The 23,663-nt window shown below is 53.4% G+C and overlaps 9 protein-coding genes across 9 annotated transcripts; 5 read left to right on the top strand and 4 right to left on the bottom strand.

Moving 5' to 3' along the window:
- Positions 1–141: 141 nt before the first annotated feature.
- On the top strand, positions 142–3,984 carry N7462_005787 (uncharacterized protein; the record flags this gene model as incomplete). Its single annotated transcript, XM_057077505.1, has 3 exons — positions 142–295; positions 361–2,999; positions 3,061–3,984. 3 exons carry the CDS (start codon positions 142–144, stop codon positions 3,982–3,984), a joined length of 3,717 nt encoding a protein of 1,238 aa, XP_056933085.1.
- A 744-nt stretch (positions 3,985–4,728) lies between these two features.
- On the bottom strand, positions 4,729–5,307 carry N7462_005786 (U6 snRNA-associated Sm-like protein LSm7; the record flags this gene model as incomplete). The annotated part of the gene is made up of 3 exons (XM_057077504.1): positions 4,729–4,856; positions 4,963–5,034; positions 5,136–5,307. 3 exons carry the CDS (start codon positions 5,305–5,307, stop codon positions 4,729–4,731), a joined length of 372 nt encoding a protein of 123 aa, XP_056933084.1.
- A 1,227-nt stretch (positions 5,308–6,534) lies between these two features.
- N7462_005785 (Zn(II)2Cys6 transcription factor domain-containing protein) lies at positions 6,535–8,525 on the top strand (the record flags this gene model as incomplete). Its single annotated transcript, XM_057077503.1, has 3 exons — positions 6,535–6,787; positions 6,823–7,146; positions 7,213–8,525. The coding sequence occupies 3 exons, from the start codon at positions 6,535–6,537 to the stop codon at positions 8,523–8,525; spliced, it is 1,890 nt and encodes a 629-aa protein (XP_056933083.1).
- A 1,420-nt stretch (positions 8,526–9,945) lies between these two features.
- N7462_005784 (FAD-binding domain-containing protein) lies at positions 9,946–10,362 on the bottom strand (the record flags this gene model as incomplete). The annotated part of the gene is made up of 1 exon (XM_057077502.1): positions 9,946–10,362. One exon carries the CDS (start codon positions 10,360–10,362, stop codon positions 9,946–9,948), a length of 417 nt encoding a protein of 138 aa, XP_056933082.1.
- Positions 10,363–11,727: 1,365 nt separating this feature from the next.
- Positions 11,728–12,832, top strand: N7462_005783 (uncharacterized protein; the record flags this gene model as incomplete). Its single annotated transcript, XM_057077501.1, has 2 exons — positions 11,728–12,377; positions 12,436–12,832. Coding segments are annotated over 2 exons (1,047 nt in total), but the record flags the coding sequence as incomplete, so codon positions are not given.
- A 2,106-nt stretch (positions 12,833–14,938) lies between these two features.
- N7462_005782 (intradiol ring-cleavage dioxygenase) lies at positions 14,939–16,068 on the top strand (the record flags this gene model as incomplete). Its single annotated transcript, XM_057077500.1, has 2 exons — positions 14,939–15,657; positions 15,798–16,068. The coding sequence occupies 2 exons, from the start codon at positions 14,939–14,941 to the stop codon at positions 16,066–16,068; spliced, it is 990 nt and encodes a 329-aa protein (XP_056933080.1).
- A 1,089-nt stretch (positions 16,069–17,157) lies between these two features.
- On the top strand, positions 17,158–18,653 carry N7462_005781 (fasciclin domain-containing protein; the record flags this gene model as incomplete). Its single annotated transcript, XM_057077499.1, has 3 exons — positions 17,158–17,397; positions 17,484–17,918; positions 17,973–18,653. The coding sequence occupies 3 exons, from the start codon at positions 17,158–17,160 to the stop codon at positions 18,651–18,653; spliced, it is 1,356 nt and encodes a 451-aa protein (XP_056933079.1).
- Positions 18,654–19,098: 445 nt separating this feature from the next.
- Positions 19,099–21,783, bottom strand: N7462_005780 (PAN-complex poly(A)-binding subunit PAN3; the record flags this gene model as incomplete). Its single annotated transcript, XM_057077498.1, has 9 exons — positions 19,099–20,126; positions 20,181–20,336; positions 20,391–20,535; positions 20,603–20,788; positions 21,022–21,128; positions 21,184–21,332; positions 21,408–21,459; positions 21,532–21,597; positions 21,711–21,783. 9 exons carry the CDS (start codon positions 21,781–21,783, stop codon positions 19,099–19,101), a joined length of 1,962 nt encoding a protein of 653 aa, XP_056933078.1.
- A 36-nt stretch (positions 21,784–21,819) lies between these two features.
- On the bottom strand, positions 21,820–22,236 carry N7462_005779 (uncharacterized protein; the record flags this gene model as incomplete). Its single annotated transcript, XM_057077497.1, has 1 exon — positions 21,820–22,236. The coding sequence occupies one exon, from the start codon at positions 22,234–22,236 to the stop codon at positions 21,820–21,822; it is 417 nt and encodes a 138-aa protein (XP_056933077.1).
- Between the last annotated feature and the right edge of the window lie 1,427 nt (positions 22,237–23,663).

Genomic DNA, 23,663 nt, shown 5'->3' with positions numbered 1-23,663 from the left:
TTTCCTCAACCCCCGGGCGTTGATCCGAGGCTCCAGCCGTTCCTGATCTAAGTGGCCCCTGAGGCTTGGCCCCAGGCAGCACTGACCGCCTTCATCTCATCTCTCTCCAATGCTGGCGGGGGAGACACCCAGAAGCTAGCCATGATGGCTTCAGGTGATGAAATCGGTCCTCGTAAGAGGCGGAGGATCGGTTCCCCTGGACCTGAGCCCTATGTGTTGCGATCACTATTCGATGACGTCCCGCTGGCGACGGACGACAGCGCGGACGTTTACATCACCTGCGTTGAATACTGGGGTAAGCTCCTGGCATGACAACCGGCTCGTTTGGTCAAGATCACTCGACTGATTGAATTACTCCAGACGGAAACTTGTATATAGGGACTTCGGCGGCAGAAATTCTGCACTTTGTCTGCCTTCCAGCAGCTTCCGACGACACCAGCGAGCCTACCTTTATACTGGCATCCCGGTTGCCCATACCATTCCAAAATGAACCCTCCGACAGCGACACGAAAGGTGTCCGACAAATTGTTATACTGCCTTCGGTGAACAAAGCTTGCATTCTTTGCAATGGCATGGTTACGTTCTACATGCTGCCGGAGCTCAGTCCAGCATTCGGGAATACCAAGGTTAACCATTGCCGCTGGATCGGCGGGCTAGATCTCAATCAGGATGCGGAGGATGGAGAAAGCCCGGTCGTGATGATTGCTGTTCAAAACAGCATTATGCTGATCAGGATTGGAGAGGGAGCCCGGCGTATTAAGCAGATCAAGTTTCCGGGGTGCCTGGTTGCTGCGCGCAGAGGGACGATCGCCTGTGCAGCCGATACGCAGTCATATTCGCTGCTAGAGGTAGAACATCAGCAGAAGATTCCCTTGTTCCCAATCTCCTCTTCGAGTGAGGTCTTTGAGTCGGGTCAGGTGGAAGATATTCCCCCTGCACCGCAGACACCTCTCAAACGATCTCCATCCTCATCCTATCCGAGCTCTTCCCCGACTGATCCTCATGTACATGGAAGAAGCACCAGCTTGAACACCTTCGTCGGCATGTTGCCACCAAATGCCCAAACTCCTCAACATACTAGATCGCCTTCGGGAACTCCGGATCCATTCACATCATCAGGGAGCCCTCGTCGCTCGAGCTCACAGGAACGGGAAGACAATTCTCAAGCGAATGTACCAAATTCGTCTCCAGAAGGCGAAGCACAGACCGCCAACACGGAAAGCCTCAAGCCATTGCCTCCCCTCCCACCGAAGCCCATTGTGAAACAGCTGCAGCCTCACGTTGTGTCTCCGACGCCTTCTGAATTCCTGCTTGTCACTGGAACCGAAGAAACAGAACCTGGTGTGGGGATGTTTGTAGATATGGACGGAGAGGTTGTCCGGGGTACGATCAACTTCCACCGCTATCCAAAGTCCGTTGTGGTTGATGCTGGGGAGGACGATCGGTCTCTCCAGCCAAACAATGATTCCCAAGAAGAATATGTTCTTGCTGTGATTGATTTTGGCGAAAATGAATCACAGCGAAACCGGCTGGAAATCCAACGGTGGGACGATGACCCGGCGGAGATAGATAGGCACCGAAGGTGGCTAGATATACCGTCGTCGCAAGAGACTCAACCACCTCGAGTTGGCTTACAGCATACGACCAGCCCAAGTCATCTAGATCTTGATGATATCGGGAAGCTTCTACGGATGGTTCGCCTCAAAAGCCCGTCACTCTCGCCACATATCCCTGCTGCAGACCCGCGAACACAGGCCTCCATCGAGCAACTGCAGAAGGAGAAGGAACTTTTCGAGTCTCAGGAGTTGACAGACTCGGACGGTTCTAAAAGGGGAGAGGCCTCGGGGTCTGATCGCGATTGGGAATCTCAGCGGAATGCTGAAGAAGCGAAGTTCGCTCAAGGACTGTGCAGACTCCAAAGCAGTTTGATTCTGTGGTCGGGGACCCAAATATGGCGTCTGCTCAAGAACCCCCTGATTGTCCAGCTTGAGGATGCCCTTCAGCAAGCTCAGCAATCTAGCAATAACGGATACACCATCTTGCAAAGAGATGCCGTCATGGACTTGATGGTATCGATTCAAGATATCGAGCCCAAGAATGAGACTGAATTTGTTAGCTTGGGTTATGTGAAGCAAAAAGCAAGCCTGTTGCTATATGGAGATCTCCTGTCAATGCCGGCGGACATTCGTGCGGATCCTACCATCAGGAATACCGAGAAAGCACTCCTAACGGGTAATCTGGATCCTCGCTTAGTGTTGCTATTCATTCCCCTCCTCCGCTGTGAGGTTCTACAGGGCCCCCAGGGCGTATGGATCCATGCTGGGCTGGCATCTATTACAGAAAAATATCTTAAACAAGTTGAAGCGGCAACCGATAAATCCTCCAAGCCAGCTACCACAGATACCTCCTTGCTGAACATGGTGAAACGCTTCCTTTTTGCATGGCAACAGAAGAGAGGATATGGGAGTATCACGGATGAAACATATGTTTTGGATAGCACAGACGCCGCTCTATTGCATTTGCTTCTTGAACAAGATGTCCACTTAACAGCGGAGCAGCGAGCAGTGTCTAAGTCGCGCGCGGAATTGAACAAGCTGGTCGACAATTGGAAGGGCAATTTTGACCGAGCAGTGGTGCTTTTAGAACAATATCAGAGGCTCTTTATTTTGAGCCGGCTGTATCAGAGCCAGAAGATGTCTCGCAACGTCCTGAAAACATGGCGGAGGATCATTGACGGAGAGCCTGATGCCGGCGGAGAGGTCACTGTGGCTGGCATTGAAGCGCAGATGCGCCGGTATTTGGTGAAGATCAAAGACGCCCAACTGGTGGAAGAGTATGGGTCCTGGCTTGCTGGACGGAACCCGGCACTGGGCGTCCAGGTGTTTGCTGACCATTCGAGTCGAGTGAGACTGGAACCGGCGGATGTGGTTGCGTTGCTTAAGGAGCGAGCACCCAGCGCTGTTCAGGTTTACCTAGAACACTTGGTCTTTGCCAAGAACGTGCGTTCGATTCTACATTGTTTTCATTCCAGTCATAATGGACGCTGACTTCGTTGAATAGTATACCCAATACGCTGACGATCTCATCACCTACTACCTGGATGAAGTTCTCTCGGTGCTTGAGTCCTCCCCCACAGCACGGACATCTCTCTCCGAATCCTACTCAACCTACCGGGCCCTACGCCCTCCCAAACCCACCTACCTCAACTTCATTACTGAGAACACCCCCTCCGAGCCATGGTGGCAGTCTCGCCTTCGCCTCCTCCAACTTCTAAGCGGCACCTCCGGCACCCAATTCTCCTCCGCACCCCTTGCCCCGGGAATCACCTACTCTATCCCCAATGTGCTCGCCCGCGTTGAGCCCTTCCAAGACGACCTCGTTTCGGAGAGCATTATTCTCGATGGCCTGCAAGGCCACCACCGTGCCGCCCTGCGCCTCCTCACCCACGGTCTGGGCGACTACGACTCCGCCATCCGCTATTGTCTCTTCGGCGGCCCGCGCAGCGCGGCCACCGGCTCCACGCCGGAGCTCGCCACCCACGACACCCAGGCCACTCTGTTCCGCCATCTGCTAGACGAGTTCCTGCAGATCCGCGACCTCTCAGACCGTATTGAGCGCACAAGCGATCTACTCGCGCGGTTCGCGGCGTGGTTTGACGTCCGTGACGTGCTGGCCTGTGTGCCGGAGGACTGGAGCGTCGACGTCCTGGGTGGCTTCTTTGTGCAGGTGTTCCGCACGCTAGTGTCGCAGACGCGTGAGGCTCGCATCGAGCGTGCTCTTAGCGCGGGCTTGAATCTACGCGTCGGCGTCGAGTACACGGATGGCTTGGAGAAAGCCGGGCCGTGGATCGAGGACGGCGAAGGCCTGCGCCGGTTAAGGGATAGTCGGACTGCGGCGCCGATAGCAGGGGGAGAGGAGGGTGAAGACAGCGCGGAATTTGGAAATGTGGTGGGGCCGACTGTGTCTGGGGAAGTGGGCCAGTAGGTGTGGTTCTGCTCGAGGAATTGCCCGTATATCGGACAGGAGGGTGATGAAAGAAGGAAGGGGAGGTCTTGACCCGAAGAGGACGGATTTTGTATAGGGCTTTTCGTGGATTCTGGTATATGTTGGCGTTGGAACATCGATGATACCTCAGAGTTAGAATTTACGTTACGGCTTGTGACTTCGTGGACTTTGGGGCTCTTTAATCTTGTGATTTGAGGCACTGGTTGATCAACCGATGGCGAATCTCGGTTGCTCAGGGCCGTATATTTAATTGTTTTGCATATCCAGCGAGTTGAGGATGATTTTCTGCTCCTGCTTCTGTAGAGGAGAGATGTAGGATCGCCTCGGAGGGGGGGGGGGGGACAGGAGGATCAGACCAGGTGGTGATAGGACAATTCTTATCATACATTGAGTCTGTAGGATCAAAAACAGGAAATTGTGATGAGATAAGAGGTAGCAGGGATCAAAAGAAAGGGAAAAAAGAAACCGTCGTAGTGCATTCGTTCCCTTCGTAGCTCCAAAGAGCAATCGACTCCGGCCGGGCCAGACAATTTGGGTCCACGCGACATGTCGGGGGCTATTGATTGATTGGGGCCTCGGGGCCCAGGAGCAAGTCATGAGGCTCTTCCTCTCTTTCATGTTCACGGCTCCTATTGCATCCGAAGCAAATAAGGCCACGGGCCCGGTTGCTCCGCCATGGCTAGACCAGGGTTGTCCCCGACAGCAGGGAGAGGTAGAGGATGTCTACTCCTCGGGCTGCACGAACGGGTTCGGAATCTCCTCACTGCCATCGGCAGGGGAGATCAGCACGATGAGCGTGCCACGGGCAACAATCAGGCCCAGAGAACGGGTGGTCTGGTTGCCTTCCTCATCTGTGAGGGGGAGGTTAGCCGACATAAACAACGAGAGCCCTCCATTAGGACTACATAAGGAGTTGAAGAGAAAAGAAAAAGAAAATTGAAAAAAGGAGCTCCTTACCGCGCATGGACTCCTTGACATCGTCGAGGACGAGGTTCATCAGCTGATCATAGCCCTTCAGCGTGCCAGTAACTAGGTCAATCAGCATTTTGATAGCTCGCAATAAACCACCAATTGGGGCATCAAGTGGATGGATAGACTGAAAGATGGGGCATCAATTGAAAGAAGCTTACCTTCCCTGCCACCATTGAACTTGACCTGGACCTCCTTGTCCATATACTTGTTGAGGTCGAGGATATTTTCCTTCTTGGGCTTCTCTTGCTGGTTGCTACCACCGCCGCTTTTCTGCTGCTGGCGACCGCCGCGGCCACCGCCACGGCCACGGAAGGAGCCTCGTTCGGACATGGGGTCTGAGAGCGGTGAGAGGGGGGGGGAGGGAGTGGGAGGAAAGAGGTTAAACCCAGGGGATCAGAAGCGACAGAGGGAGGGGCGTCACGGGGAGTGTGGTTGGCGGAGAAGATGGCCCGACCGCTTTTCGGGTTTCGGCAAGTCAAGGCAGTTCAGGTTTGGAAGGGAGAGGGCGATTGGGAGGGCGGGGAATGTATGAGGGATTTTCACTGGGAAGGAGCAATGGGGCGATAGTGCACAGGTCAGCCTGAGTCGTGGGATTTTAGTATGGAGTGCCTGGTACTATCAGCCTGGCTCGAGACACGGGACTGCCAACGTGACTGAGCGTGATTGTGGGAGGGACTCGTGACGGGACGTGACCAGTGGAAAACCAATAAAGCCCCCCAAATCCCCTCCGCCTTACCGCCACTCGAGATCCCGCCGGTACGGTAACGGTATTGGCTGGGTACCGGAAGGCCTCAGCGGGAATCCAGAATGGGAACGCGCGGCGCGAGAGCGGTCCCAACTCCAGGCATCAGCAATAAACCCTCAATACCTTCTCCACAAGGCTGAAGGCTTATTTTTTAGGAGATCAGCAAGGGCCTGGAGGAGACACAGAATGTAAAAATCTAGGATTGAAATCATCCAAGCTTTCAAGATGGGTGCATAGAAAGCACGTCCAGAGGTACCGGAGAGCGAGGCTTCGGAGGCGGAGAGGGTGCCAGCGCATATTGCATGCCAGCGGAACCCCCCGCGGGACTCCGCTGGGTACTGGGTACGCCGGGCGTCATCAGCCCTCCCGGCCCAGGTCAGGTACTGGCGACTCCGTTCTGCCCACTCCTCTCCCAAGTTCCCGACCGTCTAAAGGGGGGCCGGGATCCAATCACGTTTTCCCTGGCGCAGTTCCTTGACGCTTTTTCCTTCCCTTCTTCTCTTCTCCTCCTCCTGTACGTCTTCCCACCCTCTCATCCTTTACCAACGGGACCTTCATGGGTGCTGGCTTGATCCTTTTACCGCCCTCTCCACCAGCGGCTCAACCCGCACCCTCTGTATTCCGCCCTCGGTCTTGACGCCCGCCCCGGCCTGGCCTCCACCCCGGCCGCAAGTCTTTGACCGTTCTTTTCTTTTGCCCCTTCTTTTTTGTCCTCCTTGGGCGACAATCTTCCACGGTCAATTGAGCCCTGCTACATATCCTGAGACCCTATTTTGTATATCGCATCTCGCCTTCCTCAGGCCAATTCCACCATGGAGCCCCGCCCCGCGACCGAGGTGTCGAACAAACGACCCCGATCGCCGGCCGACCAGTCGCAAGCGCCCCATTCCAAGGTGCCCAAGACGCACTCGAGCCACCTGCAAATCAACTATCTCGCTCGACAATACCCGGACAACCTCCCGCTAGTCTCGGTGGAAGATACTATGCCCGCCATCGTCCACTTGATCGGCGAATACGACGGAGTTCTGCATCGCCACGAGAGCATCGCCGGAAACCTAGGCGCATGTCCGTTGGGACCGATCCTGATCAAGCGCTTTGAGCGCCTCTTCGACGGCCCCCGCGGGTGCTCAAATCGCATGGCAAGGACGGTCCCAGCGTGACTTGGTTGGACGTGGTCGAATTCGCCAAGAGCAAACCGGAGCAGTTCAATTTGGAGAAGTCGCGCAACGGCGTCCGAGTCTGCCAGTTTTATACCAAACAATGCCGCGTGGAGATTAGTGAGGAGGACTTTGTGCTGATTGCGTCCGGCATGCCTCAAAAGATGATCCCGCCGCAGCCCATCATCGAGGATGAGGAGAAAGAGCTCGGCGCACTGGAGATTCTGGAAAAGAACTTGCAGCATATAATCCAGATGGCAGACCAAGGTAAGTTGCGCATGTGTGTGCTATGAATATTTGCAGAAGACAAAGGTCTAACCGTCTTGCGCTCAGTGTCGGCCCGAGCTCGTCAGCTCAGTTATCGCCTGAAAAACCGCCGCACCGCCATCGTGAGCCGTCGAGAAAACGACGCCTCTTTGAATGCACAGTCGCGTGCTGCGGCTGCCGACGTATGGCGCGAGATGAGCAACCATGGCGCCACCAACGGACATTCATCTAACACGTCCCCCTCGGGCTTCGTGGCGGTCAATGCGAACCGTCCGGATGGCGAGCCGTCCGAAGAGAATCCGTTATCGTCGCAGTTCATGTTCTCACATTCGAACACGGATAACATCACCATAATTAATGGAACTTCCATCAAGGGCGCATCTCCCACGACCCGGGCCGAGCTGATGAAGAAATTTTTCACCACCGCAGACCGTCAGGCTCGTGGGTACGACGAAGCGACAGGCTCCATCAATCCGGTTCGACCACGGCCACGCGGGTCCGATCCAGCAGACTATAGTCTTTATAACACCAGTATCAACAACACCAACAATGCCAACAACCCCAGCACAGCCAGTAACACCAACGCGACAACCCCCGTGGCCATCCCTCATACGCCATCCTCCCTCCTCCCGCCACCAAAGGCAGCCTCTCAGGAAAAAGATGACGGTGGTCCATTCAAGCTGGAGATGGTCGCCCGCATGGAAGAGCTCCCTCGTGGGGAGCGAGTCAACCCACCCTGTGACCGATGCCGCCGCCTGCACATGGACTGTCTCAAGAATTTGACTGCCTGCGTGGGCTGCACCAAGAAGCATGCCAAGTGCTCCTGGCGCGACGTGAAGGAGGAAGAGCTCCGCGCCGTTTGGAACACCCCGATGCCCCGTGAGCCGCGCGACCCCATCGACGATGAGCGCGGACCCGCCCTGCCACTGCCGACATTTGCGGCCTCTCCGAGTGCTCCCATCTCCGCCGAGCGCCTCGTGCGAGGTCCCGAGCCGCTCAGCGATGCGCATTACTCTGGCCACAGCCGCCGCGAGTCGGCTCCCGGAGCGCCTCATAATACCTCGGGCTCTGGAGCTTCCCTTAGCTTCCCTCCATCTGGCAATTCCCCTCGTCGCGCAATGAGCGAGACGGAAGGGAGCGGCCGTGCCCCGCACCAAGGCCATTCGTCGCGGCCTTCCGAAGACGATGACCCGGATGCGAACCAGCGTCTCATGCAGGCCATTCTTGATACTGTTGACCATCATGCCCGTGTTGCCGCTGCCGTGCAGGAGAAGGAACGCGGCGCGGAGCGAGCTGGCGAAAGGCAAAGCAATGAACAAGACGCGGATCGCGACCGGGACCGAGATCGAGACCATGAGCGGCGCCTGGTGCAGGCGTAAGGCAGACGCCCTTTTTGCCTTCGTGTATACTTTTTTTCCTTCTTGAATTTCTCTTGTGTTGTATAAATGTCAGCGTTGGCGATACCGGACAGGCTAGGAGGCGAATTGATTCTTTCTGAGTGCATGTAGTATGATATCCACAATATGTTTCTTATTTGTTTGATTTTTTTTCGTGTTTGTGTCGTCTACTACCTACATATATCTCTTGGCAGTCTCAGAAATAACATTCTCATATCAAGCTACGAACACTCGTATATATATGTAGGGGAATCATGGGCATTTAAGTCGCTCCAAACCGTAATTATCCTCCTGTGGCAATGTCAATTCATTTAATCTTCACATTCTTCATATCTTGCCGTTTTATTTTCTCTCCAACGTTCTACTCACAGTGGCTAGTTAGCAACATGTGACACCATAGTTAAGTTCAAACCCCCTAAATCCAACGGGACCGATGGCATTAAACTCTCATGGGATATAGGATATACAGTCCCCGGTCAAGCTTATCCATCATGTCCATCTTAAATCCACCAGGGCACAGCGTCTGAAACACCACTTGGTGATCATACTTGGCGGCCACATGTTGCAGTTTCGCTACGTTCTCCGCCCGGTACCCAGCCAACACCTCCTGGCTTTTATCGGCATAATTCATGTAGACTCAGTCCAGAGTACCATGGTGGGGTCCACCTCCGCTACGAATTGCTTCACTTCTTCAACCCAAGCTTTTAACTTCGAGTAGACGGATGCCTCCTGTTCGGGCGTGCGCAACATGGCGAAAGCGACAAAGAGCAGCCCGTTCACAGGCTGGGTGGAGACACCCATGATGTTATCGCCCATCTGGGTCGGGAGCTGGCCGTAGCGAGTGGGCAGGGGCTGTTCGAGACATTGCGTAATGAAATCCCCGTCTAAAATGAAGGATTTGACTTCATCCACTACAGACTCGTGCAGTTCGGCGGTCTTGGCAACGATGCGAGCGTCGTTTTTGAAGCAGGACGTGAAGAATATATTGCTGTTTGTCAGAGGCCGATGGTGGAGGAGTTAATCATTGACTCAACAGTGAAGTCAGATACGACTGGAGGAGAGAGAGAGAGGGCGGGGGAGGCATGCTCACTAATAGTCCTGCGGCGCAATGTCGCATTCAGACACCACTGAGACGGTGGCGGTCATTTTGGAATAGTGTCAACCATGGGAGTAAGTGCCAGGGAATCCTTGTACGCGAGCGCCTTGACAATTCCGGCCAGCTGCACATAGGCGACCACAATGACGACGTCCTGGAAGTTTGGCTTTGAATTGTTAATCGCATCGGTTTCTCATAGATTCAGATGTTTAGGGCTCACTGCAGGCTGAGTCAGACAATCAACCTCGTGTGAATAAGAGCGGTTCAGTATAAGTCACGAAGAAGAGCAGATGACTCTTCGGATTCTCATCTACATTGTCGGTAAAGTATGCCCACGCGACCATGCTCCTGAAGCGCCTCGGAGAGTTCCTTCCAGCGGTTCTCGGGCCCAATCTGCACCGTCTCAGTCATCCCATCAAAGTGCGTCCAATTCAGTAGATCAAGATCGATCGTCACGCCGCCCTTGATGCTGTTGGTGCCCGCATACTGCGTGTGGCCGCTACTGCTGATGGCGAACTTTTGGTCAGCGGTCGCCAGCGCTTGGAGCGCCGTCGAGACCTCCTCGGCGGACTTTGATCGAAGAATACAGCCGGGGGAGATCTGTGCATTTTTAGACCAGTCGGAAGCCTGCCGAGTGGCGTATTCTGGGTCGGAGGGTAACAGGACTTGGCTTTCGAGTCCTGCGTGAATGAGTAACTGAACATGAGATAGGGCGTTGGCCATTGTCACGGATAGGGACGGACGCGTTATCCCTAAAGGGCCAAGGGAGAGAAAGCAGAGGGGGCGGCTACATAGTCAGGGATTGGGGGCTAAAGGGGAACGGCACGATTCATGAAATCATCTTGCAATGGCGCAATCCATAAGGGCTGAGGATCGATACAGCATCGTATCAACCACTGCCCAACATACGCATGCTGAGCGTTATCCGTCTAGTCCAACGGTCACTTTGAGATCAAGACAAACAGGGGTCAGCAAGCCTACGTCTGAGTGTTTTGCACTGCGGGGAACAATGGCTTAAAGTTCTGAGTGGGTAGCACCGTAAGCATGCATCGAGGCGAGCACCAGGGGATGATACATGCTTACAGGATCGTACTTCGTTTTGCCAGGACAACCCGGTGTCGGCTGAATTCGTCCGGATTCCGAGTGCTCAAACGGTTCCATGGCGTTTTGCTTGTTTTTTTTTTTTTTTTTTTTTTTTTTTTTTTCCCCTCTAGTTCAATTGCGAATGCGCGAAGATGGTGAGAGGTGCGAATGACAGAATGGTGAGCGTGCCGCAGAAGGACGTGGACTGGATTCTTGAAACTTGTGTCCAAGGCTGGGGAATCGCGGAAGCGAGCGCCGAGGGGGCTCTACAGACCGCTACAACCGCCTAGTTTAGCAATTAACCCATCCGTTCTAAAGAAAGGGGTGCATGCAGCCCTCACAAGAAGCGTATTTTCATAGATCAGGCTATCAGCGCTCAATATCACACGTACCGACACGATTCGTCCGGGGTCCGTGAACCGGCCGTGGACCCAATTAATAACCCGACCAATCAACGAAAAGCACGATTGCGGGAACATAAGCAATCTTGATATCAGCACCTAGAATACCTAGAATACCGAGAATGATGACCCGAAGCATTACTTGCCATCCGGCGGAGCAACTGTTGGGCCGCAGCCCGCGTGGGGGTGGAGCCCCAAACACGGGGCGGAACCAAGCTAATCACGGGCCGATCAAGTTAGCAGCCTTGTTCCTCCACTCGGCGGGATGATCTGCCCCGTTGCCGTCTTGCCGGACCGAAAGGCTAAAGAGTAAAGTCCCAGCTTACCAGCAAAGATTCCCGAAATACAGGCCCCTTCCCACCTCCGACAGTGACATCTCAGGGCTGTGCATGGGATATTCGCGCCCATATGGACTCCTGATATCCTACTGCGGGCAGAAGCTCCCCAGCTCCCATCCCGGATCTCGCACCCTCAATTTTAAGATTTGTCTATATATACTCCATTGTTCCCAATAAACCTTCGCCCGGTCCTCCTCGACTCCTCTGCGAACGTCCATCTCTCCTCAACCTTAATCACCCCTCTATCACTCCCCTGAAGAATAGCCATGCCGCCTAACCAGCCGCTTGAATTCCCCATCGAGCCTAAGGTGGGTGCTGGCCTCTGCCTCTTTTTCTACTCGCAGCTCTTCGTCACCCCGCCCCTTCCCCAGCACTCCTTTGCTGGACAAACCGTCATCATCACCGGCTCCAACACTGGACTTGGACTAGAGGCGGCGCGTCATTTCTATCGCTTGAACTGTGCTCGGCTGATTCTCGCCGTCCGCACAGTCAGTAAGGGCCAGACGGCCAAGGAGGAGCTCGTGAAAAGTGTCCCGACGCGGTCAGACCCCGATGCGATCGAAGTGTGGCCCCTCGATCAGTCGAGCACTGCTTCGACGCTTGCATTCGCCGACAAGGTGAAAACAGAGTTGACCCGGCTGGACGTGGTTGTCGAAAATGCGGGCATCAACTCGGGCGAGTGGAAGCTGTGTGAGGACTTCGAACAGGCGGTCCAGGTCAACGTACTTAACACCTTTCTCCTTGCTCTGGCCCTGCTCCCCAAACTCAACGAGACGAAGAGCAATTACCCGGATTCCCTGCCGCATCTGGCGGTTGTGAGCTCTGAGGCGCACCGCTTGGCCAAATTCCCTGAGATCAATGCCCCAGATCTGTACGCCCAGTTGAACGAGAAAAAGGACTTTAGTCAACAACCAAGGTGAGCGTCTTTATGTCCTCGACGGGGGCCCAGATCGGAAGACTGATGATTCGAAAAGATACCAGGCTACCAAGTTGATCGAGGTGCTTTTCACCCGCGAACTTGTCGCCCGGCTCAAGGGCAAGAAAGAAACCACAAATCCCCCCGTGATCATTAATCTAGTCAATCCAGGTCTTTGTACCTCTAACCTCGACCGCAGTGGTGAGAAACCGCCGGCGATTATCCGCTTCCTCCGCTGGATCTTCGATCGGACGACCGAAGTCGGTGGCCGGACATTAGTGCTGGCCGCTGCGGCCCCCGTCAGTTCGCATGGCGAATACCAGAGCGATGGCACAAGCCAAAACGTGGAGTCCTGGATCTATACCGATGTTGGACGCCGGGCACAGACCAAGGTCTTCGAACAGACGATCAAGATTCTCGAAACCCGCCAACCAGGCATTTCCCACGCCGCGGGCCTGTAAGAGAGTGGGGCGGGGGTGTCTGGATTGAGTGAAAGAAGTGAATGTACAGTGGCTATGCTTTGTTTTGGGGCGACTTCATACCATCCAACTGATTTAGAGTAGTTCTAGAGCCTAGTAGACCGAGTCTAGGTAGGTCGGGCTAATTAATGAACAAAGGTGCTTTTTCTCGTCAGCTTGACCTTTCTTCTTCTATCTCTATCTATAACCCCGACCATCCGCCATCTGATACGAAAAAAAACGAAAGGAGGAGGGGAGGGCAAAGGGGGACCTTGATGGCTCATTTCATCCAGCCATCCAGCCATCAATCTATCCGGTCCAATCGTCCGCTTACCTCCGCCAGTGCTGCCTTCCACACTATGTCGCTGCCCACCGCCGCATTGGCCCAAAAGAGAGAGATTGGACCATACCCGCCCTTCAAGGCCGCCAACCGGTCATCATTGAGGCCAAAATAATCTCAAATGTCGCCTCATTGGGATAATTTCCGCTCGCGGGCGTCAGGCCCGAAACGTATCCATCCATCCGTTGATTCCTTTCTGGTGCGTCTGTATGACTTCCCACGAGGCCATCAACGCCAACTCCAGGCCAAAAGTCAGGAGAAAGAGCGAGTCACACCATGCGGGGAGCACCGCGTTTGACCTGGGAGTGTTGCCCACATTTTGGTGCGTCAGGTTGTTGTGCACGATGACAAAATTTTACGGCTGCGGAATTGTTCTTCGTGATGGCGGCGATCGTGTCTACGGCGGCAGCAAGGTTGTTATGGACGACTGAGCGTGGGATCAGACGATTGGTAACAGACAGGCTGGTACCGTTAATCGACGATGAGGTGGTGAAATAGTTGTAGTGGTCGTCGTAGCCACAAGGTCTATATCTTATTAACAAATAAACTCACTTCCGTTAGTACTGTTCGACCAGGGCCATCCCTAATAGCGTTCTCAGCTTCAATTCTAGAGGGAGCTACCCGAGACGACGAAAGCGCTCTGCTCTAGCTCGAGTTATTTCTTTCGTAAAGAATAGGATCGGCCCAGTACTGGTGCTCCATAATATGAGCTAGAAATACGGGCACAGGCGCTATAAGGAGAAAATCGAAGACAAAGGCCTTGGATTCTAGGGGACCTGGGGATGTGTCCAGGTCGATCGAGGCAGCAGGTTGGGATGAGGGGAGAACGGACGGAGACCTAGGTTTTGGAGGCAGAGAATAGCTATTATCAGGGTTGATCTCGCAGCTCCCTCGATATTCTCGTTATCAACTCCGCTCGAACAATATCACGCTAAACAGTCACAGAACCTGGAGATGATCACCTCCCAGAAGCAGCGACAGCCCGGATCAGAACACCGCACCAGGCAGACATTATCCTGCGTGTCTGTGGATCGAGATCTCCCGCATCCAACCCGGGCATATCTGCGGATATATCTCTACCGTTGTGCCCCACCGGTCCATGCTTAGGCTATGCTGACCAATGCGAGGAACCTGTTCCGCACGGTCTTGTGGGGAAGACCGGATATAGTCTCATCCGTTTTGATTGAAGTCCGAAGCACAGGAGACAAGTGATCGCAGAAAAGCAGTATCGGACGAGCTTCCCAGGTGGCCTGATATCGCAGAAGGCATCCAAGCAAGAAGGAGGGGGGAGGAGAGCTCTTCGGGCGACGGTGGGGGATGTCCGTACAGTAATTCCGCTGCGGTGAGTGGGCGGGGTTCGTGGCTGCGGGGTGGACGAGCTTCGGCGGGAGCTTTTTTTGGCTCGACACTGGATCATGCCCCAGAAGCCCCAGAAGCGCCTGGTAGCCGATGGCAATTAGGCCAATGGAACGCCCGATTATCCGTTCAGCTCCATAATAAAATCAACTCTCTCAATCACCCCACTTGCTCCCACCGGAACTGCCGAGTGGGAAGTCCGGATCGGATGGCGATGATATAAACGAACCCCAGATTCCAACCCGGCGGGACTTCTTCCTCTCGAATCCCCTGTTACCTCCTTCCTTGACCTTCGCTCTCCTAGGTCAGCCTGCAGTCACCATTCTAGACCAATTCCACTCCTCCATCTCACTGCCGACATATACACCTTGCCTCCACGTCCCATTCCCCCTCCACAATCCCCCACCATGGATCCCTCGCAGGTCAAGATCCCGCCCATGAAGGATCTCACCACCGAGAACATCACCGAAAATGTCATCACTATTAACTCGCTCTGCGAAGATGAGCGCATGAAATACGTCCTCGAGCGCCTGGTGACCCACCTCCACGACTTTGCCCGCGAAACCCGCCTCAGCAGCGCCGAATGGATGACCGGCCTCCGTTTCCTTACCGAAGTCGGCCAAATCTGCACCGAAGTCCGACAAGAATTCATCCTGCTCTCAGATGTCCTCGGCCTCTCTATCCTCGTCGATTCCATCGATCATCCCAAGCCCCCGGGCTCCACCGAGGGCACCGTCCTCGGCCCTTTCCACACCCACGACGCCGAGGAGATGCCCGCTGGCGAGTCCATGTCGCACGACCCCAAGGGAGAGCCGCTGCTCGTTGTCTGCACTCTGCGCGACACCGAGGGCCGCCCCATCTCCGGCGTCAAGATCGATATCTGGGAGACCGACTCGACAGGCCATTATGATGTGCAGTATGCTGGGCGCGAGGGCCCGGATGGTCGCTGCATTATGCGCTCCGATCAGGACGGCATCTTCTGGTTCAAGGCCATTACCCCCGTGCCGTATCCTATCCCACACGATGGGCCCGTGGGCCGGTTGCTGAAGAAGCTGCATCGTCATCCGTACCGCCCGTCGCACATGCATTTCATGTTCGAGAAAGAGGGTTACGATAACTTGATTACGTATGGCATTCCCTCTCCTTCCCGAGTCTTTTTATGAGCTTTTCCTTGTCTCGCATTCGGTTTTTTTTTTTTTTTTTTTTTTTTTTTTTCCGTCTGTCCGCACCTCCTCCAGGATGAAAAGTAGTACTGACAATCTCAAGTGCTCTCTACCTCCGCAACGACCCCTACGAGACCTCGGACGCTGTCTTCGGCGTCAAGGACTCGCTGACCGTAGATATTGGCAAGGCCAGCCCGGAAATCGCCCAAAAATACAATGTCCCCGAGGGCCACGCCCTACTGACATATGACTTCGTCCTCGTCTCCGACGCCGAGACTAGTGAGCTGCGGGCGAAGAACTCCAAGGTCGCACTAGACAAGCTGGGCCGTAAGGTGAAGATCGTGAACGGTCTGCCTATTCCGGATTTGGACTAGACCAGATATGGCAGTTTCCAGATGGAATAGGGAGAGACAGGTTGTATATAGATTACTGAATGAGAATGTTGGATATTGGGAGGGTAACGGTATAATCGGAATGACCCCGATATTTTGATGAAGCTATGAAAGGACTATTTCCGATGATATTGTCTCTTTCTTTCTTTCTGTTATTTTTTTTCATCGCTTTCGATAGCTTGGTTGGATAAAATGTATGTCTAGATGGTCCACAAAGAGCTGGTGTGTCCGGACATCGCATGTGAATTGAGAGTTGCCGTGTCACGTCTTGTACTTCGGCCTAGCGATTGAGATCTCACCCTGCCTGTGTTCCTCCGGACTAGCCCCGGAGGAATCAAGAATGGATGACACATGGGTTGATTTGTCTTATTTGCCACTTTTTTTTCCTTCTCGCCATGCCGTGCTCTGTTCAACGGGGCACATACCGTAGCTCGGTCGAATCGCCAATGCAGCCGCGGGGAAAACGCGAGAAAGGTTCCAGGTACTGAATGGCGCTTGCTGGGCGGGGCCGTTGGTGTAACTGGTCTCCTGGGATGGAAGAGAAGAATGAATATTCCAGGCTGGCTGGAAATGTGAATATAGAATATGCTTATGGGATCTTGGCCCGATGCCTTTCAACCGCAGCCCGCCAATTCTGGTTTTGGGTATATTGCTTTCACCATGTGGTTTACGCTTTTTTTCTGTCCGTGGTGTCGACCTGCACTGCTATAGTTAGTCCAAACCAAGAGGGTCTCCGGAGTTCTTCGAAGACTTGCTTTGCTTTGGATGAGTGGGATTCTGGGTGGGTATTTGAGGACAATGTCGGTCACGATGAAGATAACAAAGTTCGTCCTCATGAAGGCTGGATGGTAATCAGCTCTCAATCCCGGTGCATTGATGGACCGGCTGCTGATTCCACACTGTCATTGTCATGTCTTGATGATGAGTTGGACTGGAGTATGGTCAATGGTCGATGTGATGATGATGACGGTGACGACGATGACGACGGTGATGATGATGACGGTGATCCACGTGGAGGTGGAGACGGAGAGGGAGATGGCGATGACGATGATGGTGAGCAGCCCCCCGATCATGGTCATTGCAGCTGTCCTCGTCAACCTCACTGTCCTGGACGCCATCCTCACCATCGGCATCGACACCACCGCAAACCCCATCATGGGTGTCCAGGGGGTAAGAGACCCCACCGATGCCCCGGACATGGGGGAGGTGGAAGAGATGGAGGAGGAGGAGGAGGAGGAGGAGGAGGAGATGGTGGCTGTCGACGGCCGCCAAGGTGCAGCCCTCATCCTGGCTGTCCGGGCCATGGGGGAGGTAAGCATGGCTCACCTAGAAAGCATCGTCCTCGCCATCCCCATCGACCTCGACCTTGTCCAGGCCACGGACATGACTCCAACCAGATTCCTCGCAAAGACACCCCCGCCACCTTCAGGAACTGTGCGTTACCCACGATCTATGAGGGGAATTACACAGCATGGCAATGGCTCAACAGCAGCCAAACAGCCACCCGACTGGCGCAAGTCATCGCACAAGATGACAAGCTGCTCGGCATGCTCAACAGCACAAAGGCCAATTACACCATCTTTGCGCCTGCGGACAGCGCTATGAGCGACTTATTGGAAGACCAACCCTCCCGCGAGGCTCTCCGCCAGATCCTCCGATATCACCTTCTGCCGGGCCTCTTCCCACTGAACACGATCAAGGCCCAGCAAACCCTCCCCACTCTTCTCACCAGCCCGGATTTAGGTAAGGACGTCCCCCAGCGTCTCAAAGTGGAGGTAAACGGGGCGCACTTGCTTCTCAACAGCGTCAGCCAGATCCTGGAGGGCAGCGTAGTAAGTAGCAACCCACGAGTTCCAGGGTTCTCGGGCAGTTCTAACTCCCTCTAGCACGTCAGCAACGGCATAATCCACCAAATCGACAAGCTACTCATCCCACCCACCAACACAAGCGAGCTCTTCGCGCGCTACACGCAGCATCTGAGTACATTTATTCTGGGCCTCGAGCGTACCGGTCTCATGGCGCAGTTCACCGAAGGCCGCCGACGGGGCGGGACAACGTATGTCCCTTCGAACGACGCCTTCGAGGCCCTCGGCCCCGAAGCTAATGCGTTCCTGTTCTCCCTGCGCGGACGGAAGGTACTGCTGAAGCTGCTGCAGTATCATATTGTAGCGGGACAGACTTTATACTTCGACACGCTGTCCGACTGCGATGGTACGGTATGTGATCTCCAGATCGTGGGGTCGCGGGGTTATCCGAGACCTGTACATCTGGAATTAAACACGTTAGCGCAAAAGAAAGTGTCAGTTGATTTGATGAGGAAGGGGGACGAGCAGGAGGTTGTGATGAGGGTGAATGGGTTTGGGAGGGTTAGGTTGCGGGATATGCTGGCGAAGGATGGGGTCATGCATGTCTTGGACCGGGTCTTGATTCCGCCGAGGACGGTTGGAGTGAAGGAAGAATGGAGAGATGAGAGCTTGGAAGAGGAGTTTATCACGGTGGAGATATTGCAAGAGAGGCTGGGGGAAGATGTCGGGGAGCGGGATATTTGGAGTGTCGAGGAACTATAATGAAACGAGGGTTTGGGGGTAAAATCGATCTGTTCTGTCTGCTTCTGAGTAGTCTGGTCCCTCTTGGGCTTTACAGGCGAATTGCTGGGCAGAATTGAAATATTCGAGTTTACTCCATTCTTTATCTGTCTGTATCTCCATAAAATAAGGCATTGGTTGCAGCAGGGCTGGTTCTCTCCTTGGTGCCAAAACAGGGCACAATGTAACATTCCATGGAGACAGATCTCTAGGACAGAAGCCCTATAGATGAAAGCAGAGGTAACATTGTGTTCTCAAATCCACGGCACACCTGTCAAGTATGTAAGTGGTGGGCCTGAAGGATAAGATGATGAAACAAATAATGAAGGCAAGCAAGCAACCGTCGTGATCGTAGCTACATGTCCGAAACCCCGCCGAAGAGAAAGGAAAAAGAAAACAGAGAATCACTACGTTGGATAGAACGGCCTTAATGCATCCTTCGGGTCGGCTTCATCAACGCCTGGAAGGAGGACTCCAGAGCCTTCTTGATCTCCTTATAGCTGACAATGAAGCAGCTCTGCTCATCGCGGCTCACCAGAGTGATCTTCTCGTCAGAGCCGGCATCGAGTTTATTCAGACAAGACAGCACATGTCCGAGGTCAACAACGGGATCACCTGAAGCATCTATCTGGTGGAAGACATAGTCTCGGAAGATCTTCAAAAAGTAGCGTTCTCCACTCTCGGACCATTGCCGGTCGTGTTCGTATTCGGGACGTTCGTTCACAAAATTCATCTTCGTCACCAGGCGCACAAGTCGGCCATTTTCGAGCTCACGGCAGAGATCGGAGGTGAGTTGATCATCTAAGTGAAGCGCCGAGTCAAATGTGGACATCAGCTGGGACGAAATGCCAGTGATGAAGACGTCGATGGTACGATCCTGGTCTTTCTGCAATCCATTCAACAGCCAAAAGACTGAGTTTTTCATCTGGGGGCTATAAGCACGAGTAAAGTGTTCCATGGCCTTGGTTGGATTGTGCATGACGTTGGGTTGATTGGCACCTAGTGTGACGATCAATTGCCCGAAATTGACTAAATCTTGGCGTTGAAGGTCCGCCACGGTCCGCTGCGTGTCAAACTGGACTACATCCAGTATAGCACACGCATTCAGGCGGATACGATTCTTTCCAGTCAGGAGGACTTTACCCGCCTCCAAAACTCTCGCAGCCAAACCATTGGTGTGGATGGCTTTGAGCGCATTTGCGATCTGAGTCATGTAGCCCCAGAGAACCTGCTCAGGGATGTGGGTATTATGACGACCCTGAAAGCGGTTTCCGGTGCCTAGGTGTTGCTCGGCAAGCGTCTTTGACAGGGGATGGTAATCCGTCACGAAGATTAGTGAACTATCCTGGAAACTTCGGCTGGTGAAGGCGTCGTGAACAGTCACCACGCTTCCATTGCACACGCGTTTCCAGGCTTGGACAGAGCGAATGGCTTTCTCATTGGTCAGTCGGAATCCTAAAACAGTCAGCTTCCTATAATGGTTCGAAAGTGAATATCAATCAGCTATACCTTCCAGTCTCCGCAGAGCATAAAAATTCCCATCTTTACTGGACTGTGCTTTATAAACCCAGCTGGGATAGCCGAAGGTTGCAGCATTCTTTTGGTGACTGAGATCTAATGGAACGAGGGAGTGGAAATAGTCGACCTGGGCGGGTAGTTGGGTGTCTAGTAATTGTTAGATGACGGCCAATCGCACTCGATCATGTCGGTCCAACGTACTGGGGAGGGTTTGAAGGGTAGCTGCAGCCTTCTTCTGTAACTCTTCACGGAAATCAGTAGGAAGAAATATGTCGTGGACGTTTCGTTGATAGCCCAATGTGTTCTGGTTGTGAGGCCCAATAGGAGCATAAAGATGATATTGAACCTAAAACTCAAGTCAGGGACGGAGGACATTTTTGAAGAGTAATGCCACGTTTATCAGTTTCACATACAGGTTGCTGAAAGCCTGTTTGATTGGCAAAATAAGCTCCCCCAGCCAGGGCAGCTGGGTCATGAGAGTATGGGTTGGAAACTGGCCCAACACCCCCTGCCGCAGATAAGGGCGTGGAGGCAGACACAAAAGGGTCGAAGGCACCCGAGGCAGCGATAGCGCCATTTCCGTTGCCCTGAAGAGATGCCTGGGAGGATGGATTAGCTTCATGAAAGCTAAGACTGGAACTGCGACCATTGTATCGACTTCGCTCCATGACGGGGTCGAACTCGTCGGCCAAGGCATTCAAGCTCCGAGTGGAGAGGTTACGAAGAGACCCCAGCATTGCCGCAGCTTCGACGGTGTGAGGTCGTCGAAGTGACGGTACAAAGGTTCGCCGGACGGTCGAGAAAGCGGAAGGAACAGCGGCGATGAACTTACCACGTGCGCCCCCTCAAATCCTTGCGGAACGAACTCTTGCACCTCCGCGACTGTCCAGTCGGGCGTCCCTGCTTCTTGTCGCGCCGTTGGGGTGCTTGTGTTGGAACCTAATGTCGGTTAGTATCGAGACTTGCATTTCATCTTCAGGGGAAATCATCATACGCGACGCAGCCGCAGTACGGGGCTGAAAAGGAGCCGCACTGGCGGCTTTCGGAGAGATGGTGGTTGATTTCTTGGGAGCAGATGCGCCATTGCCGGATAGGAGAGATGGTGTAAAGCTTGGCGAGTCCACATTGAATCGTTTCTTATTGCTACAGCGCGGCAAATAGGGTCAATAAGCTTATATGCTTCACGGGACTCAATCCGGAACACTGGGGGAGCCTTACCTTTCGGCTTGATTTGCCGCCACCTTCAAAGGATCATGGTTGAACGCGCAGCCTATTTGAGAAACCCGATTGTCAGAACCCATCAAACTTTATCCACAGCAACTCTAAAGACTTTAGAGTTCACCTTTGTCTTCATATCGACACCGGCCATAGATGGTGACATTGCGACATAACGTGTCTTTCGCGTTCTCTGGATTGAAAGTCATCAGTGAGCATGTTATCCGACGCGCGTCTGCCAAAGAGCTCCGACAGCTCCTGATATCTCGGGAATGAAGAGTTCTAGGAGCATCAGGTGCTTCTCACCTCGAGTCTTCATTTTGGGCGACCCCGTCGTTCGACGGGAATCGTCTAGGGGAGGCTTTCCAGTGGAGGCCATAACGGACGGCTGATACCGACGGGGAGACAAGACGAATCAGCGCACTTGGATCTCCATTGAAACGGGAGACAAAACGAAACGATTGAGTGGACCAAGAGGGAGCCACATTCCCTGCGATCTGATGCCTGATGTCCGCTGTCTCGTTTGTCGTTTGTCGTTGTCCGCGCGTTCGGGACGATCAGCTTGTCGAAGCGGGTCAATTGTGACAGTCACCACGACGATCGAGGAGATATGGACAGTGGCGTTGGATGCCACACACAAATAACAATATGCGGTCCTAGGCTCCCTTCCTCCTAGGTAAGATCGGAAGCGAGATAACCGATGACCAGGTGGAAGACGCGGGGCGAGGCGAACTCGAGCGAAGGGGGATGCGCGCACGGACCAGGCGGTCAGGCCCGCGATCAAATCATCCGACGGCTGCTCCACGCGATAGACAACGCGGGCAACGGACATGATAACGAAGGGACAGAAAATACAGGAACCCTTCTGTATTCAACAAATCATCTAGGGAATTATCTTTCATGGTAGCTTCACCAGTTATATTGGGGGTTCTACATTTATTAACAGATTCAAGCAATCCACATTCTTATCCGGCTTTGAGCTTCCTCTATTTACACGGTGCTATGCAGTGATTTACGCCTTCTTGTTTCCCGCCCAGTGTGCATGAGAAGTGTTGCCAGCAACAGGCCAAGCAGTAGGTCTTTGCCAACTGTTTGGAACGAACAGACATGGAAATCAACGTAGACAAAGGAAAGGCAAGACAGAAGGAGGGAATCACCGCCCCCGCGGTCCCAATTCCCGCGGCAGACTTCAGTGGTTGCCAAGTGTACCACACTAAATACGCACCGTTTGTGTCCTCGGCAAATTAGCTTCTAGGACAGCTTTCAAAGGGTTGTGCGGTTGGAGAGATGCCGCTGTTTTTATTGTTCCAGATTGATAAGGTTAAAGTGGCGGCAGAATCTCTCCGCCCACGCCCACTCCTGCTCCATCCTCTCCCACACCCGCAGCCAACTTCCCACTCCAACTCCCATTGCCCTTGAAATTATAATTAAACTCATTGATTTCTTGGACTCAAATAGTTCCCTCTTCTTGAATGATAATAGACTTTCATTCGATTTAGTTACAATTAGATTTATTCTCATAAGCCGAAGGCTCTTCTGATTTTATCTAAATATTTGGGATATACGTAGTTTCCAGTGCGAGGACCAGACACAAGGTCTCCCCGCCAGCCAAAAAAGAAAAAGAAAAGAAAAGAAAAGAAAAGAGAAACGATTGTTTCAGGACCTAAGGGACAGAGCCAGCCGGCATGCTCGAGAGGTTATTACACATGCAACCTGGCTTATGCTTCTCATTGAACACGCCTCGCTTTCTAGAATGGCAGCCACTCAGCTTTCTCTATCATTACACCTGCAAGTCGGAAATGGCCCTCAGCGCTCTTGCCAATGAAAGCATGGACCCCTTAATCAGGATTCTTTTCAGAATTTGGCCAAGCTTTCTTGATGTAAGCCTTCAGCTCGGCAAAAATCTCCTCAATGGGGTTAAAGTCCGATGGAGAAGGCGGCAGGTACAGTAATCTGACCTTCGCATCAAACCGCGACTGCTTAACTCAGCCCAAAGATGAAAGAATGTGTTCTTCATCCATGCCGATGCGAAATGGCTCTCCTGATTCTTTTCATTCTGCTTCTTCGAATAATAAAGCAAAACTGGATGGAAACGGCATGGGTGCTCGTCAATACTAACTGCATGTCGGATATAGTGTACTGAAGGCAGTGTGTCTTGTTGATATCGAAATCGGAGTTGCTATTGACGGTATCAAATACACCCAAAAACTGCACCCTGCCAACTTCTCGACACGTTGTCTCGGCACAGGTTTGCAAGAA

This window comes from Penicillium macrosclerotiorum, assembly GCF_028827735.1.
Source record: "Penicillium macrosclerotiorum strain IBT 26536 chromosome Unknown utg000006l_segment0_segment0, whole genome shotgun sequence".
Taxonomy (NCBI): Eukaryota; Fungi; Ascomycota; class Eurotiomycetes; order Eurotiales; family Aspergillaceae; genus Penicillium; species Penicillium macrosclerotiorum.
This window is presented reverse-complemented; position numbering and strand designations above follow the sequence as displayed.